The 20,607-nt window shown below is 38.9% G+C and overlaps 1 protein-coding gene across 1 annotated transcript in view; it reads right to left on the minus strand.

The window, feature by feature from the left end:
• Positions 1-9,424: 9,424 nt before the first annotated feature.
• The window catches only part of LOC149317036 (uncharacterized), a 197,839-nt gene continuing 186,656 nt past the window's right edge, over positions 9,425-20,607 (minus strand). The window contains exons 17-19 of the mRNA XM_089518806.1: positions 20,271-20,477; positions 10,302-10,449; positions 9,425-9,469 (exon numbers count right to left, since the gene is read on the minus strand). Coding sequence (XP_089374932.1) covers positions 9,441-9,469; positions 10,302-10,449; positions 20,271-20,477 — 384 coding nt within the window. The 3' untranslated portion in view covers positions 9,425-9,440. The remainder of the gene's footprint in view (positions 9,470-10,301; positions 10,450-20,270; positions 20,478-20,607) is intronic.

The raw sequence follows: 20,607 nt of genomic DNA on the forward strand, positions 1-20,607 counted from the left end.
ATGGATGGGTGTGTAGATATGGGACTGGTTGTTGTTCAGCTTCTGCCTTACCACTTGTTTATTCTGCTTGAGAGATCCAATACTATCTCCTACATTTTTCAAAGGGAGAAAGCAAATTGCACTGATTCTGTCTTCTGTGTACACCTCCTTCTTCACCAGTCCTCTAAAACAGGTTTCAGTTACCATAAAGTGATACAAGGGGAAGAGGGAAGTGATTAAAATCATTTATTCTCCTTCCACTGGTGGGTGTGTCCCATGAATGGAGCTCTATAGGTCAGATGATTCTGGCAGTGGAGCACAAAGTAGGAGTTAAGCAAATATAGATCCAAGCCAATTAATAACTAATTGGATTTCCATATGTATCTGTCATGTACTCCCTCAATATGTCTCCTTCCTTTGAGGTCTTTAAGCAGAGGCTAGATGGCCATCTGTTGGGGATGCTTTGATCTGGATTTCCTGCATGGCAGGGGGTTGGACTGGATGGCCCGTGCGGTCTCTTCCAACTCTATGATGCTATGATTCTATGATTCAATAGTTATTCAGCACAGGTCATATTTGTCATCACTGAGGCTGATGTTACACCCGAAAAAAATGCAGTTTAACAGTTGGGCGTGTAACAAAGGGAGCATTTGCACTCATTTTTTGTCACGAGGAGATGCGGATTGCCACGCTGATGAATATCAGATTTGTTGTTCACATTTTGTTTTGTGTTCATGAATTTCTTCAAGTCATTTTAACTGTAGTGTTATTCACGCATGCCATCATTTTGGATTAAAATGGAGCTGCCTCCCTTCAAGGGAATGATACAGAGTGATCTGAATCAATTCAGAAGTTTATTGCTATGTATGAGTAGTTCAAGTAAGAGAAGATGGAGGGTTGAGTATGTGGGAAAAGATGAGGGGAAGTGATAGAAGGTCTGAGTAAGTGATAAAAGGTTTGTGTAAGTGTGAAGGTAAGATGAAGGATGAGAAAGCGAGGGGTAGTTGAGGGTGGGAAGAGGAAAGTGGAAAATAGATAGATGGAGTGACAAGAAAGAAATGATAGAAAGAAAAGGAGAGGATGAAATCAAAGAGAAGAAGGAAAGGAAGGAATAGAAAAGGAGAAAGTGGGAAAGAATAGGATGAAGAAATGAGGAAAGTAATAGCCAGTGTCTCTGTGCTCTTCTTCCTCTGCCTTATTTCTGTTGCCTGTATAAATTGCTATATGTCCAGGTCTAAAACATTACAAAAAACAGTATTTTGTCTGCCTTATATGTTTTAGCTTGAAAATTATAAAATGCCACATTGCACTGAATTATCGTTGTTCCATCATGTTTAGTGTTAGCTTGTAGTGCATTATCCATAATTGCTCTATGGAAATTTATAACTAGGTGAATGTTCAGGAAAAGTCTTGTTTAACAAGCAAAAAGAGCAAGCTTATGAACAGAGAAAACCTGAACAATGAGTTTAAATTGCATGAAGGATGTACAATGGTTAACAATATTTTTAATGGCATAAAAAGTTTTTTAAAACAGTAAGGTTGTAAGTTATCTTTTTGGAATAACTACATGTAATCAAATTCCACTATGTTACAAGGCCTAAATCCATGTTCTTTAATTGTAACTGTATCCAGTGTTTTTGTAACTGTTAACAATTTCAGGAAGTTATGGGGAGTCCATTTTGGTCAGTAGTTTATAGATTTTGGTGTCTTTAGCAGCAATTGATTTTAAAATCTAATAACTGACATTTTTAAAATAGCTGTGTTAGTACATAGTTACTTTTAAATGGAACCAAAATCATAACTAACTACTTTGGGTATTGACACTATAACTGCGAAATTTAAACAATGTTTCAAGGTTTTAGGCTACACAATATCATGTCATCCTCTGCCCACTGCTACATGATCCCTGTTTATGGGGGATCAAACACTCCAATCTCTCTCTCTCTCTCTCTCTCTCACCGTGGATAATTCCTTATACTTTCCTTGGAAAATCACATAAATCTGAAGAATTGGCTGGGGCAAGAGGGACTACACTGTGCTGCAGCTAAGGAGTTAACATTGTGTCAATGCAAATAAAACCTGAAATCAAGCAAAACACCCAGACATTTAACTGCCAAGACAAGAAAAACAATGCAATCATTAAAATGAAATGTCAGAGAAGGAACTGTGCCTATTAACTTCTAGAAACTCAAAGTGAGCAGCTCTGTGTTATCAGACAAATGGTATTCACTAGTCAATTATCAACTTCTGATAATCAACATGTCAGTTCTGAAATTGTACAACGTAGTCTGCAGATGAGGGAATATATATCTGTATGATCCCTAAAAGGATAATAATGACAATCCAAGTTATTACAGTGGCAACAACCTAATAATCCACAGCTCCCATTTTGGTTCCAGGGGAATTAACATAAGATGTCATTCATGAAATTTAACATATAGGGTTCTCCTACATCTATTAGATATTGCTATTCTGGCTTGTTTAAGCAGTGGTATTAGTTTTTATCCTACAGAAGCTCTACAAAGTCTTCACATGAAAAGTTTTCATTTCAGATGAAGAACTGAGGTTACCTGTTCATGTTAATTGCTAAGACTTTTACCTTCTTCAGTGTGTACAATGAAAGCCAGCATGGTGTAGTGGTTTGAGCACTGGACTATGACTTGCAGGCACACAGCTACAACAATAAACATTGTAAACGGATATAAAGAATGGTATAAAGATATAAAGAATAGTCATAAATGTTCTTGGTTTTGGTCAGAACAGATGACTTGATGCACTGAGGTATACCAACAAGAAAAAAGTAATTTGTGAGATTTCTCATGTTTCAAAATGTTTAAAATATTATTTATGCAAAAAAACCCTCAGTTTTGTGTAAAGTTCACCATTTTTGTGCTGTGTCTTTTGCATGAGACATCGTTTTCTATCAAAACATCAGTTTTTATGCCAATTCTGTGCAACAGATTTTTCTTTAAAAAAAAACTGGATTTGGGAAAATTCAAAGTACAACAAGCATTTTTTTACCAATAAATAAATTAATTAATAAATCCTGAAATATGAAAAATCACTGAAAAGTGTGCAAAGGGTCTTGTCATCTTCCTCAGAAAGAATTGTTTGAAATTCTATGTCATTGTGTGGCAAGAACAAAATTAATCAATTTTTTTATCCCTAATGTAAACCCATTGAGTTAATCTGAGATTAATTTGGAAACATTAAACAGAACTGCCATCTATGTACAGTTCGATGTGTATTGAGTTGTTTTTTACCCTTGAAATATAACATTATCTTCTTTCAGGTGTTTTCCTTTGCTATCCCTCAAACAGCAACAGCTCTTTTAGCTTGTGTAGAAGATGGGTAGAATATATCTATCAACCTCACTATGTATGAAGCAGCTGAATGCATATGAAGGTAGTTAAGACAATGCAGAGAAGGGCCATCAAATGTTTCCTTAACAAGTAGCCAAGTTTATGTGCATTCCTACTGAACAACGTTTTAAGGTATCCTATTATGTCTAGTTAAGTCAGCCTTGTGTCATTACTTCCTATTAGTGTAAGTCACAGAATTGGCATAATGGGACAAAAAGCATCAGAAAAAAATGACAATGTTGCATCCTATTTTTAAAAGAAAATAAAAATTGAACAGCATTCCTGCCCCATTGCCCCAAAAACATTTGATAAACTAGAGTTTCATAGGCTTTCTGTAAAGGAGAACTTTTCCCATAACATATATGCCATTAACAAGTGTAGGTCCTTCTGTCTGAAAAGCACCGCTACTAAGGAGGTGACAACACATGGTTTTTAAATTGCAATTACAGTTGGGGCAATGTGCCTTTGGCATTACTTATCATACAAAGCCATCTCTGACTCATAGCTGCTGTGTCTCCAAAGTGTAGTTAGCATGTACCTTTTCACTCATGGGAGAAAGTCATCAATAAGATTCCAATCACTATGCAGTCCTATTAGTCCTCAGGTGCAAAACATTGCTGCCATGCCAGTTCTGATATTGGCAATCATGTGATATCAGTATCTCCTCCTCTTCCCCTCTCCCTTGCTATTCTCAAGCAGCCTCATTTCTTTTATTTTTAAATTTTCTTTTCTTATCTTTTTTTCTTAACTTAAATCACATTAGCATCACTCCAGAATTGTCTTTAAAATAACTAAAAATGTAACCCCATATGCTGGGTGGGACATAGGGCAGGGGGGGTGGGCTTAAGGGGGAGTGCAAAATAAAGCATGATGGCAGAAACAGCCCCAGTTGCACTAATGTGGAGCCAAGTGATAACAGGTGCTTTGAAACTGGTATGTTTCCATTTTCATTAACTAATGTGATCGTGGCAAGAACAGGGCTTGTGTGTTAATGTCCTTAGAGAGAGGGAGTCCCCCAAAAACAACAGCAGCAGCAACAACAACAGCAACAACAAACAGTAGGGGAAAACAATACATTTCAGATTAAGGAGCATCAAAACAGATCAGTGAGGATGAAGGATCTTGTAGGCATTGGTTGCTGGTTGACTATTGAAGGAGCTGAAATGGAAAAGCAGGGAAGGAGTTGGAGAATGAAGTATCCTACAAGTTGGCATGGCTTGCTGAATTCTTGAGTAAAAGCAGTATTTGCTGCAAGGTTTTCTTGCAAGTCTTACGTGTCAATATTTATGTCTAATAAGGTACTACACTTAGGGAGAAAAATTGAAATGCACAGATACAGTATAGGATGGGGGACACCTGGCTTGACATCTAGACACATGAAAGGGATTGGGAGTCTTAGTAGACCACAAGCTTAACATGAGTCAACAGTGTGATTCAGCAGCTAAAAAAAGCCACTGTGGCGGGTTACACACCGCCATTAAAGTACGTGCGGAGCACGTACTAGAGTTAGGAAGGGGCGGTGCTTCCGCACCCCCCTAACCCTAGCACATGCTCCGTGCGCACAAAATGGCAGCAGCCATTCCACACGGCTGCCGCCATGATGGCGTGACAAACACGCCGCCTCCAAACGAGGCGGTGCAGACATGACGCCATCGCTCCGTGCGAGGGCGCTTAATACGCCTTTTGTGCGCAGCAGTAAGGAGCTCCGTTTCGGAGCTCCTTCCTGGTTTGCGTCGCTGGTTTGCGTCGCTGGGCGCAGCCTTCAGATGGCTGCGCCCAGCAACACAAGGGAGAAAGGGGCCAAGTGGCCCCTTTCTCCTCCTCCCCGCCGCCGCGGGGTGTCCTTGGGGCTTGAAGCCCCAAGGACACCCCTTTCCAGGCTGTGAGGAAGCGGCCTTTTGCCGCTTCCCCGCGGCACGGAAAGCGGCGGATCGGGGCCTCAGCGGCTGCCGTTCTGGCCACTGAGGCCTCAATACTCCGGGGAAAGGCGCGCTTACAGGCCGCCCCAAAGGGGCGGTCTGTAACGCGCCTGTGTTTCTAGGATACATCTATATTGTCTAGATCCAGGGAAATCATTGTACCACTCTATTCTGCTTTGGTGAAACCTCGCCTGGAATACTATGTCCAGTTCTGGGTACCACAATTTAAGGAGGATATTGACAAGCTGGAAGGTTGTCCAGAGCAGGGTGACTAAAATGGTGAAAATCTCGAAACCATGATCTACAGTATGAGAAGTGGCTTAGGGTGCTGGGTATGTTTAGCCTAGAGAAGAGAAGGTTATGAGGTGATGTGGCAGCCATGTTTAAATATTTGAATGGGTGTCATATTGAGGATGGAGCAAGCTTCTTTTATGCTGTTCCAGAGACAGTGGGACAAAGCAATGGATTCAAACTGCAGGAAAAGAGATTCCACCTAAACATTAGAAGAACTTCCTGATGGTGAGAGCTGATTCACAGTGAAACATGCTGCCACAGAATGTGGAGTCTCCTTCTGGGGATGTTTCTAAGTAGAGGCTGGATGGCTGTCTGTCAAAAGTGCTTTGATTGTGCATTTCTGCATGGCAGGGAGTTGGACTGGATGGCCTTCATGGGCGGGTTATAAACCGCCGCTTTGAGGCGGTCTACCGCCGCCGCCGTTTGCTCCGTGCGGGAGCCGCAGCAGCCACACCGCGCGGCTCCCGCACGGACCAAAAAAAGCTCCAAAATGGAGCTTCTTTAAGCGGCGCCTCTATGACGTTGCGAGGCGCCAGGGGCGGACTCGCGATGTCATAGACGCCGCAACACGTGCGGACGCACAGCGTCCGATACGTAAACATGGCAGCCCCCATGTGGAAGGGGCGCCGCCATGTTGTACGTATGGAATACGTACTAGGGTTAGGGGGGTGCGGAAGCACCGCCCCTTCCTAACCCTAATACGTATTCCATACGTACTTTTTGGCGGTTTGTAACCCGCCATGGTCTCTATGATTCTATGGGCCAGGAGCCTACCCAGAGCCTCACTCCCACACAAGCTATGTCAAATTTCTGTCAATCACTCCTAGGTTCCTTTCCGCCTTCTTCTCAGTGCCACATGTTGATACAGTAAAATGGCTGTTTGGAACATGAGGACTTTACTATCTAATCAATAGGAATAGACTATGTGATTGACGATGACAGTGGTGGCTACAAAGCCTATGTCCACGCCACACAACTCTCCTCGGGTTGCACATTCTGAGGAAAAATCCACAATAAGATGAACTGTTCAGGGCTAGTCACTTGTCACAGCTCTTCTCCTGAGTGATCAACCTCTAACTAGCTTCCACTGAATTCTGTTTTTTTACTCCAAACATTGTTTGAATGTCAGTTGTTTATACATTTTGAGAAGAACATAGAGGCCTAAATCCAATTGCTAGTCTCAACTTGGTCAAACTGAGAGCTGTTTTTCATACACACTCCTCCTTCAGATGACTTTCTCAGAGTTACCGGCTGATTTATTTAACAAAACCAATGCTTTAGCAGTCCTGAAAATACACTTTCCAATAGAAAGCTCTCATGCTGTGACTGGTGAAGGGGGAAGTAATTTGCTTTTAATGTTAGAATATACCACTTAGCACTATATTTAACCGAATGATGAAAATCTCCAATTTTTCATCTGCTTGCTTTAACTGGTGCTTACTGCAATCCATCTATGTGCAGTGGGAGTTTTTCTGTTGGATATGTTTTAATAGACCTTGCTCTCCAGTCTACAACAAGCTTTTTAATTTTTAATTCATACACATGTCTTTATCCTATAATAGACTAAAACTACAGATGGGGGAGTACATTGTAGATAATAAAAGCTCAGTGGGTACCTAGGGATACTATGCCACTAAAAGGGTTCCTTATTTACACTTTTCAGTAATGACTGCATATATCCTGTTATACAGGAGGAAATGGTAAAAGGAATGCCACCATAGGCAAGCAATTACTATGTGAGCATAACTAAGTGATATGGATGAAGTTGCTAATAACAGCAGATGAGAATACAAACTGAGTCGCATTCTATTACATATGTCTCTCATCTATGAAACCAATGGGATTTAGGAAATAATAACAGAGAACTAAATCTACTTTCTAACCCACAGAAGCTGGACCTAGTATACTTAAAAAAAAAAAACTCCTGCAAAAGCAAAATTCTTTTTAAAAGGTGGTTTATAATTCTTTGACAGCAACAGGAAAGAGCAGGGTAAGATGAGAGCAAGAATAAAAAATGGGACTATGCTATAGGGATTTGTGATATATTCAGATGGACATTAAAGTCTGAGTTGAACTAGTTCTAGAACTTCATGAGGCAAAGTGGGCTTCCCTCTAACACATCAGAACTGATGCTGGTCCCTAGGCAAAGATTTGTGTGGGTTTCAGATTTGGAATTTTCATCTCCATGAAGTATTCAAGAGTGACAGAGATCTTGGCTGCATTCACACTGCAGAAATAATACATTTTAACACAACTTTAACTGCCATGCCCCAATGCTACTGAATCCTGAGATTTGTAGTTTGTTGCAGTTCCAGAGCTCTCTGACAGGGAAGGCCAAATGTCTCACAGAAGCATGGCAGTTATAGTGGTATCAAACTAGATTATTTCTGCAGTGCAGCTGCAGCCGAGGAGTGCAGCTGAGTGACTTATGAGTTCACATTTTGATCATAGAGCACCTTTTACAAATTAATTACCAATAACAGTAATTCAGTAAAAGGTCTGTAAATTGCTAAAATTCATTCCAGTTTCCTTCCTCTTGGCTAGGTAAAGAGACAAATCTGAGAGAGACAGAGAGATAGATAGACAGTGAGAATTCTCTTGAATTGGGATTTCAGGGGATTATGAGACTTTGACATTATGTTTGTGGCTTTCCTTAGCTTTTTAATTTTCTTTCAGAAGAGATGGGATGGGGTCGATCCTTATTTCAGAGAAAATGTGATCACGAGAGGACCATTTGTCCAACTCTGTCTGACTTCATTACCGAGAAAGCCTCAAACTCTTTTTGAAACATGATAATTCCATAGTCCTCCCACCTGTCCTTCTGAAAGGTTGCAGTCTTCTTGCCTGGGAAATCCTTAATGATTTATAGATTTTAATACAAATTTCCCCAACAAATTATGAATAGATGAGAAAGTAAAATGCCTGCCTCAAATTTAGGGCTCCCTTTATGCTTGTCCAAACTACTAAAACATCTCAGGTTTATTGCTCAGGGCTACCACTACACAGTCTGCCATTTTCAGACCAATGTTCCACAATGAATTTAAGATTTAAATGTGCCTTTTGTACACCAAATGGAAGGCTGTTCATGCCAGAAAAGTCCTTACACCTGTTCCTTGAAAGCATGGCAGCCTTGTTTTCCTCTGAAGAAGCAACTAGGTCTGCAATTTTTTCTTTCAATTATGTCAAGATTTTTTTTTTTAATGTTACTGACAGTTCAAGAGTAAGAGACGAGGATAGATCCTGTTACATGTGCTTAGCTTGCTTTAACTATCAGAAACCCGGGCTATGTTGGGTTTGGAGGTGAGCTATGTTTCCACTACTGCCTTGTGGGAAATCCTGTTATAAGTCTGAAATACCTCTTGTGGGCCTAAGAACCAATGCAATTAATTCTAAGATAGAAAGTATTTGCAATAAGGATACAATTATGTGTTTGTTTATTTGCTTATTTGTTTGTTTGCTTTAAAAATTTCCAGGCTGGGTTTTCAGTCAAAGCCTCTTTAGGCAGATTACATAAGAAAGATAAAACATAATGCCAGTGAAATACAATCACTCTTGAAACCACAGGTAAATCATTTCAGTAGCCAGCACCACATACTTTTTTAATTTAAACAGCAAACCGATTGTGAGCTGAAACTGCTAACAGTGCAACACCAACAGTCTAAAACAAGCAGTTTAAATGAAATAAGCAAATATAAAACATTAGGCATTAGGCAAAGAAATACATTTAAACAATGTTTACCTAGCATATATACAATACCTTCCAGTCAGCTCCCATTCTGACTGCTATGAAGCACAATATAATCAATACATATACAGAGTTAACATCTTTTGGAATTATGCTGCAGACCATTACAAAGGGAGATGTGTTATCATGCTTCTTGATTAACTAGCTCTTTCTGGAGACAACACAATCACCTAAAAATGAAAAAAATGCATAAAGTTGCTTAACCCACATAATTTTCATTTATTTTATTTTTTGTCTTTTAAAATAAATGCATATGCCTTTTAACAATTTATTTTTGGTAAAATGTGCCCTACAGGCTTCAATTGTTTTGGTCTTTTGTTTCTGGAATGCACATATATCTTCTCCATTTATACCAGGCTCCCACTGATGAGCTACAGAGCATAGGGCCAAGATGAAGTGCGATAACTAGAGGATGGAATTAGGAGTGAGCCATTTTGAAGTATGCAACAGAATCATTCCCAACTTAATGTTCACCATTTTAGATGAGGTCATATTATAAGATCAAATTGTAGCTCAATGTAGTAAAAGTCTGTATAAAGACCATCCTAGGTTATGTCTCTATGAAAGTCCTCTGTTTTATATCCTGATGAAGTGCCACAATGCGTCACAAACACACTACAAGAAGAACCCGCTTTTTAAGGGTTCTTTTTGCTCCGTGGGGAAGCTCCATGGTCTGGAGACTGCGGCTTCCCCGCGAAGCAAACCATCTTGGATCACTCCATCCAAGTTCAAACTAAAACCCAAAGCAGATACACTTTCTTGTTTACATGGAAGTCACTGGCCACCATTGAGTGCAGCCTTAATATGGTAACTGGAACTTAGGAAGGAAAATCATGTGTTTGATTTTTATTCTCCTCCTGCACAGCCATTTCCAGTGAGCCTGGGATGAAATAGTAGAGACTCTCCGTGCAGAACACAAAGAGTTTTTGTCAAGCCCCACTGATGATATAGCTTTGCACTGTTGCATAGTTACAAGATAGCTGCAGCCACTGAAAATAATACCTTTCCACCTTGGTATATTCTTCTTCCTTTCCCTTAGCTTGATCTCTGAAGAAGTGCTCAGTGTATTATCCATTTCACTTACATGCTCCTGAATGGTTGTGCTCACTTCATTATATACAAAATTTATTCCACTAATGTCACCGAATGCCTGAAAAAATACAATATTCAGATGCTTTGGCTGTGGCCCAGTCTAGTGCAATATCAAGTGAAAAGAAGCAAAAGTAAGCAGACTTTGGGCATTTATTTATTTGTTTGTTTAAAGTACAGCTTAGCAGCTCCTTTGTGTGTGAAATTTGGTGCTGTCATGCCAATAACCCAGATTCATAGCAATGTACAATTTGGGTTTCATGGTTGAATTCCACTCCTGTGCTTTGTAACAATTTTTTTAACAGCCCTGCCAAAACACTACAGAGGGAATGCTGTTAGAAAGAGGTTCACTAATAACATATACTGTGGCAAACAAAGGATTAAATACATATGAAAGGTGAATTCACCTAGGTTTTTTTCTTCAGCTCCAAAACAAATATAGTAGAATGGAATCATGTTTCTTGTGCTCAAGGATTTTTTTCTCCCTTGTAGGATTTTTTTATCATGGAAGAAAAAAAAGAAAGAAAACTGCACCAAATAAATTATTTCAGGGGGGAAAGCTATTGCTTTGGGGAGACATTGACTATAACAAAAATATTGCAGATGGGCTATTCACATCCAGAATATGACTCTCATCATTCTTGTCAAGTTACATTTTGATGATGGGCTTCAAGCCCTGCTGGAGAGAGACTGATGTGGTAAGTCAAGATAAATATAATTGGGATCCTTCTTGCCTTGATAAAGATAAAAGTAGAGTTAGAAGGCTCTCTCATGAGTCTGGCCAATCTACTAGTAAAGTTATAGAGACTGAGCATATTGAACAATAAGCAATTAAGGCAAATCCTCTAGCCTGATAGAAAAAAACCTAAATAAGCAAGATTGGAGCTAAAACTTGATTAACTTGGGCAAAATATGGTGATTTTCACAAATATTTCATAAAATACTCATAGCAAATGCATAAATCCAGTATCTTGTAAAACAGGCTCAGAGCTAAATTACATGCTTTGTGAAATGTGTTGACTGTCATCCCTTTTCGTGAGTTCCAACTAGAATAGGCCTCTTAAATGAAATAGACTCAATAGTGCATACAATGCGGCTATAAATGTAATAGTAGTAGAAACAGTTGAAACCTCTGATGTGAATCTCTTTGATAAGTTCTAACTTGAATATACCAATTTATTTAATTATAGATGGTCATTCAACATGTAGGTTGATTCAAAGGATCTATTCTAGTCAAGGTAAACAATAGGATTTGATGCAATATTTGTTTTTACTCTTGAGTAAACATGAAGGGCCCTGATCTAAGCATATACAGATTAGTGGGAGATTCCCTCCAAAGAAAAACTAGGCAGTTTTGCTTTCAAAATTGCAACCACCCAGTAAAAAGGCTAAGGGGGAAAAAAGATCCATTGATGCCAATAGAGTTTCACTTTTTTCATCCCTCAAACTTTGTACAATGTCCCCAACCTGGATAAGAGTGGCATGGGCTTACGTGACAGTAAAACACAGAATGATTTTAAACTCCATACTTTATGGTTAACATACATAATTTATGCTGCAATTAAAGCATTCCCAACATAGATCTACTGCTGCAAGAAACTAAGAATGTCCATGAGACCCTGAAACTTCACATGTGGTTGACCTAAATGGACTGAAAATAATAGAGAGGCAATTTTTGCTTATTTTGTTCCCACATGCCTGAATGAAACATTTCAGCAATTTTCTGCCTGTTCCACAGGGATGTGAGGGTTTCAAGGCAGTTTTTGATCTCCATTGGTACTTCAAGAATTTGTTGGGGGAAATTCATTTGTGTAAAATATATATGTGGTTTTCCTAACCAGATAATGTGCTTTGGGGCAAAACAAAACAAAACAAAAATCTACACAAAATATACCAATTTGATGTAAAAATGCTGGATTGGGTGGGGTGGGGGCATTTAGATAAAATGTAAGAAAAATACACATGGGTTTTCTGCATAGGAATCTGTGTAGCCACCAAAATTTACACAATTTGGGAAAATGCATGGATCCCTGACCATAAGAGCCATTGCACATTTTTTGTATGTGCTTTCTGCACCCCCTCCCTAAAAATCGGAAACTGTACAAAATACATATCTCTATGCTCTAAATCATGTTTTCTGCACAGTTATCCCCCAACAAAGTCTCAAATCAATAAGGACGATTACAGCTGTACTCCTTTTTCTTGGTGGAATGCCTCAACTGTGGAGACATCAATTTTTCACTGACAATCCCTAGAAAACAAACCCAGCATGGATCAATGAGAGAGTTGTAAGAGTAACTGGAAAGTGGGTGCAGCATAGTTAAATATGGATATAACACTAACCTTTCCTTCCAGTCTTAGTGAATCCATTAGATTTATCTATGTGCTGACTCACTATTTAATAATTGATTTAATGGGTCTGCTCTAGTTGGAACTAACCAACAGGATACTGACCACAATCTGAAGGGAGGTAGGGATCACAAATGGTTATGGAAACCAGATGAAAGAACTTGTGTTTAAATAAAATAAGAAATAGAGTAACTCCAAAAGGTTGCAGGTTGTTCCACCTTGCCGTATCTACAATTTAAATAATATACAAAGGGAAGTGTGAAAGGAGGAAGTTAGGAGTATGACCCAGATGCAGACATAACCAGTGTCTTGCTAGTGCATCATTCACTTCTTCAGCCATTGCTGAAGTAGCTCTGTGCACATACATAAGGTACTCATGGGAGGTAAGGAACAGTGCATTGATATATTTATGCACTGACACTCCCCTTTTCACAGTGGCAGGATATACAGGAGAGAAAACATGGTGTAGTGGTTTGAATGCTTTGATTTAGATTTCCTGCATGGCGGTCTCTTGCAACTCTATGATTCTATGATTCTATTACATGGGAAACCAGGGTTGGAATCCCTGCTCAGCCATGGAAACCCACTGGATGTCCTTGGGCAAGCCAACACTCTCTTAGCCTCAGTGAAGGCAATGACAAAGCCTCTCTGAAATAAAGCTTGCCAAGAAAACCCTCTGATAGGTTTGTGTTAGTCAGAAACAACTTAAAGGTGCACAGCAAAGGATATGCAGAGGGCACAAAAATATGAAAATGACCTGTATGGTACCACGCACCCTCTCATGCATTCTATGTGAAAGTTACTAAGCTGAACCTTACTAAAGGGATGTGGATTAGTGTTCCAGCCTCCACTCTCTCTCCATGCTGGAGGCTATAAAAGGAATCTATACTGTACAATGTACAAATCACGGTTTGCAGGAACACATGACTAAGGTATGCCCATTTTGCAGGATCCCATTTTCCCCTTTCTCCAATACCAATCGTATTTCATATATTTAGATATATCAAAATATGAACAGATCCAATGTGTTCTTACATTACTTTCCTTATTGATTACCATTTCCTCCTTCCTTCCTTTCTTTCTTTTTTCAGAGGGGGCTACTTTTCTTCATAATTTTGTGCAGTGAATTGAGTAGTGGAAAGCTAGGCTACAATCCAGCTAAAGGTAAGTACTTTTAAGCCTCATTGATTTCAACATGAGATACATTATTTATTTGTAACATATAAACAAATATAAATTAATGAGTCCCAGAAGGACTTACATTGATATTGTGACTGGCCTGCATAATCCCCTTTAATGGATATTGCTATAATATTAAACGTTATTAATTATAATCATAACCCAAACACATTTTATATTCTGTAACAAATTTGCACACAATAAACTACAACATGTGTGTAAATATAAATATATAACAAATGTGCTAAGATATTGGACATAGTCTGAGCATTAAACTAATTGGTGCCCAAGTCATTGCTTCTGAAAGTGACTCAATAACAGTAACCTTTTAATTAATCAACATGGTCCAAAAGTTCACTTCACAGTGTAATTATAAAACTGAGCAAAAATTATAATTGATGCATTTTGTCAATCTGTGTAGCTGCAAGGTACTTTCTAGAAAGGTTATATTTTTGTTTAGGTAAACAAAACAATATTACTTTGGTACTTATCTTTGACTTCATTTTTTAAAACTTGAATCAGCAATAAATATGCTAAATAAATATTGCAAACAATTACCATTAAATGAGTGGTTTAAAGCAGTGGCGTCACTAGAGTTGGCATTACCCGGTGATGCCGCTGGTGGCAGCAGCAACTCCATGTTTCTGCCACCATTGCTGTGAGACAGCATCTCCTTTCTCTGCTCACTGAGTTGCACCTCACCCCATACATTTGATATTGGGGAGCAGTTTCATCACCCCACTTAGTGTGTCACCCGGCGTGGTCCACACTCCCACATCTTCCAATGATGCCCATGAATTTAGTTGAATAGAATGCGTGTCTATATCCACAACTTTAGTGAAAACAGTGTGATTATTCATTAGGCATTTGGTTCATAGTACTCAGGGTAACTTTTCAAACCAAAACGGGGTGAATGGCTTTCAAAATAAGCCATTTGGTGATTTGCTTATTTTCTAGGGGGACACTTGCAGTCTCAAATGTGTAAGTTTTCTGAGGGCCATTTTATATGCCCTTGACAGATCCAAGAACAATGCATAAAAACATGCAGCTCTTCATCTGATAAAAGTACAGTTTTCCCAAACAGCCACAAAATATTCACTGTTCCTGAGATTAAATATCTGAATATTGCTTCTGAAGGAACAGCTGTCAGCTTAAATCTAAAGTCTAGTTTGTTTACCAATCGTATTTTATATTTGTTAGGAAATGACACCAAATGGCAATAACATTGCAGAAAGTGTTCTACTGGGGAATATACATGCCCTTTGGTTACAGTGTACATATCTTTATACATAATGCCAGTATATTTTCCCCAGAATTATGTTAAATATGTAAAAAGCCTCTCCTCATAAAGGTAAAAAGGCTAGATGAATCCAAGCTATAATTTAGCATTAGTGTCAAGATTGTTTGAGAAAATAAGCTACACTTACTGCTTCATTCTTTTTAAGTGTCACTCAGCATACTATATCTGATCTTGCATTCTAAATAAGCCTAGATGATTTTATTCACTTTCCAAGACATACAGGGAACCTTAAGCATCATTTGCAGCATATGGATGGATGTAAACGGCTTCATGAAGTAATAGGCTAGTTACCTAAACTGTCTGATCTTATTACCACTTGCTCTGTTTCAAGCAACTGTGGAGAAGGAGGGCCTCCCTTTCATCTTCTATCTGTTTAGAGTAGCTGAGTCTTTTTTTCTTTTTGCTTTGTTTTTACTAGATAAAAATCATGCTGTCAAGAGGGGAAAAACTGTTTCTATGCAATTTAAAGCTTTACTTGCTCTTTAATAAGAAACTGATTTCTTGTTGAGTTAAAACCACTTATCTTTGCCCCTGTAATAAAAAATCAAGTCAGCAGAAAGCAAGATAAAAATCACCATATTAGCATAAAAATCATGCTAGTGATAGGAACAGTTTACCCCAGTATATTAACTGCTTGGGTTTTAAATGCATTTGAAATACCAAAACAAAAAACAAAACAGAAAAACAGTTTTTTCCCTCATTCATCCCTACACAAAACACTTTTTAAAAAAGAAGAAAGAGAATGCCAGGAAGATTTAATTTAAAAAAAAAATGATTTTGTTAAGAACTCTCCACCCCAAGGTACCACTGCGTGGGATCATCCCTGTTTTTCTTCTTCATTCTCAAAAACATATGCATCCCATGAAACTTTCTTGCTTATTTCTCATACCATAGGGCAATTGATCATTTCAACAAAAGTTAGAAAACAATGATTAGAAGCCTCTCTACTGTTGTATATGTGGGATGCAGAACACAGATCTCAGAACATCACATCATACTCCCACCTTTTTCTAACCAATGGTCTTGATATGGAGATTAAAAAAAACTTCATTCCCACCTAACTGATCAGAAAAATGGGAAGAGAACAAGCAGATTAAACTGTGAAATAATATTGCAATGAGGCCAAAATGCATGAACATTCTTGTTCAATGATGAACTTGGCATTAGACTATACCATCCTTTCAGCAGAGCTCACCTTACTAGAAAGCTCAAGGGATTAGAAAAATAGCTGCTTTGGAAGGATAAACTTGTGGGTTTTGGTACTATGCTATGATCGCTCAAGAAAGGTGGCAGTTTGTATTCAGGAAAAAGAAAAGTGTTAGAATATCCTCCTTGCTATCTTTCCTCAAGCAAGTGAAGACTTTTTTCTTTTGGAAGGCCCTTGAAGACTTGATTGCTTGGGGCAAAGGGCTTCACAGAATGGGCTGAGTTGTATATTTGCTGCTTTCTTTTTAATGATTTGTGTTTTTAACAGGTTTAAACTGTCTGATAATTTAATTACATTTTAAACTTTTGCTGTGTTGTGAATGTTTACCTATGTTCATTTTATTTGCTGTAAGCTGCCTTGAGTCTCAAACTGGGGAAAAGGCAGGGTATAAATAACAATAAGAAGATATGGCCAACTAGCATTTGACCATATTTTTATATTGTGTGATTATAATTTAGATGGTTTTCAGCAAAGTCTTAAACATTGGGTGTGGGCAAAATGAATTTCTCAGGCGGGATACAAACCGCCGCTTTGCAGCGCTTCCCGCCGCCGCCGTTTGCTCCGCGCGGGAGCTGCAGCAGTCAAACCGCGCGGCTCCCGCGCGGAGCAAAAAAGAAGCTCCATTTTGGAGCTTCTTCTTGCGGCGCCTCTATGACGTCGCGAGGCGCCTGGCACGGACTCGCGATGTCATAGGCGCCACGACACGTCTGGACGCTATGCGTCCAGTATGTAAAGATGGCGGCGCCCATGTAGAAGGGGCGCCGCCATCTTGTACGTATAGGATACGTACTAGGGTTAGGGGGGTGCGGAAGCACCGCCCCTTCCTAACCCTAGTACGTATCCTATACGTACTATATGGCGGTTTGTATCCCGCCTTTGTCTACATGCAGCCTTGAAAGACTATTTTTTTGCCGACTCCCCCAAATTTCCTCTCATTTTTTCCATTCAAAATAGCTAGTGATGCCCAGAATCCACCCCCCCCCCCAATACACTGCTAGTTTTTTATTATTATCATTATTTTTAAAAAAATAGAAGTCTGGTTATTTGGGGTGTGGCGTTGTTTATACCTAAATCATGTGAGTGGAAGATGAACGTGAGACAGCATGGGGCTAACTCTGCCCCATAGAAGCTAAAAGATTGCTATTAGCCAATTGGAAAGGAGAAACTGGGAGAGTTGGGAGTTGAGGGCAAAAACTGGGGCAGAAACAGTATGGTTGGCATCCTGTTGCTTAGTCCCAACTAGAGTACACCCATTCAGTCAATTATTGAATGGTGAATCAACACATAGGTAAATCCCACTGATTCAATTGCTCTGCTCCAGCCAGAAATAACAACAAAGTGTAGTATTTGGTACTTTTAATGAACCTTATTTCTTAATCTCTTATTTTCACATGCCTCTGTCAACATTTCATGATGGAAAGATTGTTTTTGCACCCTTTCTCTATATTTTAAAAGTGATTGCTATATATTCTACCAGTAAATGAGAAAAATTGAAATGACAAATTGGGAGGAATGGACCCTTGAAGAAGTCAACTACTAACATTTCTCCAGATACAAAAATTGGCTTTCAGCAATACCCTTTTGCCTCCTCAGACTGTGCCAAATGCAATGTTAACCATGCATTTAAAATAAATAGCCTAGAAGATGCTGACACATGCTCTTTTTTGTTAGAAAAGCGAGTTCTACTTCAAATGAGTTTAACATACCATTCACTACACAAATAGCCAATATTCTTAAATCTAAAAATATTCAGTCTCATGACTGATAGCCAAAACATCTGCCAGAATTGCTTCTTCTGCCCTGATACATCTCCTCTTAAATCCCACACTATCATATTTCTCGCTATCGTGAAAATTCACTTCTCCTTCTTCTTTCTTAGCACAACCTATATTTGACAGACCAAGAAAACAGCATCAACAACAATAAGAAAGCAGCAAAGAACACAATAAAAAGTTGGTTGCAATTCAGATCAATTGAAATCAATGGGACCTGGGTTACTCATGATGGTTCTGCTCCATTTATTCCTAATGCATTTCAATAACTGCCTAATTGACTTAAATAAGATATCTAGGAACTCTAATATACAAGCTGATACTGACACTGTAATTTTAAGCATCTTCCTCTGACCTTTCAATTTTATTTAAAATGTTGCAAGATGACCTACAGAGCTAGAAGGATAAAATAAAGGAGCCCTGGTGGCAATGCGGTTAAATGCCTGTACTGCAGCCACTCACTCGCAAACTATAAGATTGCGAATTCAATACCAGCAAAAGGGCTCAAGCTCGACTCAGACTTGCATCCTTCTGAGGTCGCTGGGGGCAATTAGCTTACACTTTGTAAATGGCTTAGGGAGTGTTTAAGTGCAGTGATAAGAGATATAGAAATGTACTTGCTATTGCAATAAAACAATTAAAATGGCAAAGTTGACAAAATAAAAAGAATTTTAAAAAGCCAACAAACCTCAACCCATTTAGTTTGAGACTGAGTGAGTTTCTGTTGGGCAGCCAAGAAAGGGACAATATGCCACAGTTGAATGGCTCTTGCTCTGCTTTCAGCCTGCACCTTATTTGCCTCCTTTGTCTGAGAAGAAGAATACAGTTCACTCTTGCCTTACACAGGGGATCCGAAAAGGATCCCCTGCGTAAGACAAAAAGCATGTATGCTCAAGCCCAATTAGATATAATGGGGCTTGTGTGTGCGTGCCGTGGGTGTGCGCATGCCATTCTCCTATTCTGCTGGTGGCTTCTGTGTAAGCGTAAGCTGAAAGCTGCATATAACAAGCCTGCATATGGCGCGGGCTCACTGTACAGAGAGAGGCCTCATCTAATGACCTTTTAAGCAATTTGATAAATTTACTTGGAAGAAAACAGTCCTTTGGATAAAACATCAATCTTCTAGGTGGATTTTCAGGTTTCCTATGAATAACTATAGTCATTTATGATACAGAGTTATGAAAACTATTGACAGAGCTGGTGTATCTTTGGCCCTATACCTTTAAAAGTAAGGTGCCTAATGGGATAAGGACTTTGGACACTTATTTAAAATTTGGACTAAGACCTGTAGTGGATTTATGGTCCCAGTGACATGGAAAAGAGAAGCTGCCACTGCCAGAATGCAAAGCAAACTTGAACAATTAGACCATACACTTCTTGTAACTGCAAAATCAGTTGCAGTTGCAGCTCAAAAGCACTGAAGTAAAGATGTGTTGTGCTATAATTGTAATGTGACTTAGCTATGTCTTAGATATTTTAAAAGGAATTCATTATGTGTACCTAGTTATTTCCATGCTCTGCCTCTGCCATTGTGAGAATTATGCTACCGGAAAATGAGAGAACAAAATAAATACATGTGCTGCAACTGGCTGTAGTTTGACCATTCTTCCTGCATATTAGTGATGTAAAATTTAGACTGGCTTGTGTCTCTTGCCACTCCTCACTCCTGGAATATTCTTCCCAAACATTTGTGGACAATCACTTCCTTAGTTAAGTTTAAGTCTGAACTAAAGATGACTATTTAGGGAAGCTTTTCAGCTCAGAGCTTGATTTTGACCATCAGATAAGTATCTATTATTGTGTATTGTTCTTATAGCCTAGAGCTATTTTAAGGTTAAGTTGTTATTTTATAATTTTGTTGCTTTCTGATCTTAGATCGTATGCCATATGCAGGTTTTTATCTGTATCTTATTTGATGAGTATGTAAAGCACCATGTAAAACTTACAGCACTATATAATAATAGAATGTTTTCAAATTCAGAGTGCCATGATCTTGAACACATTGTTCATTGGTGTTGATAGCATTTTCCCATTATACTTCTATCATATTTTAAAAGAGATATTTGTGGACTTACCTCAACAATAGCACCATTGGGCATTCTAAGGAAATGTCTATACAGTTCTTGGAAGCCCCCCAGATGAACTGTGTATATCACCACATGAACAGTGATGCCTCCAGAATCACCTGCAGATTTCATTATTTCACCTTGATGATCGAAGTTGCTGCTGGACATGCCAGGCTGCTTGCCTTGATCTTTCCACATATAGTCATAGACCACCACCTAACAAAGTACAGACCGTTTGGTTATTGCTTTTTGTAAATAAGAACTTAGCTAGGGCCTGTTACAGACTGCCAAAATAAAGCTGCTTCAATTCTCTTTAGAGGTATGCTATTTAAATGATGCATGGGTC

Source organism: Sceloporus occidentalis, unplaced genomic scaffold (assembly GCF_023333645.1).
Source record: "Sceloporus occidentalis isolate IW3139 unplaced genomic scaffold, rSceOcc1.0.p SCAF_3, whole genome shotgun sequence".
Classification (NCBI taxonomy): Eukaryota; Metazoa; Chordata; class Lepidosauria; order Squamata; family Phrynosomatidae; genus Sceloporus; species Sceloporus occidentalis.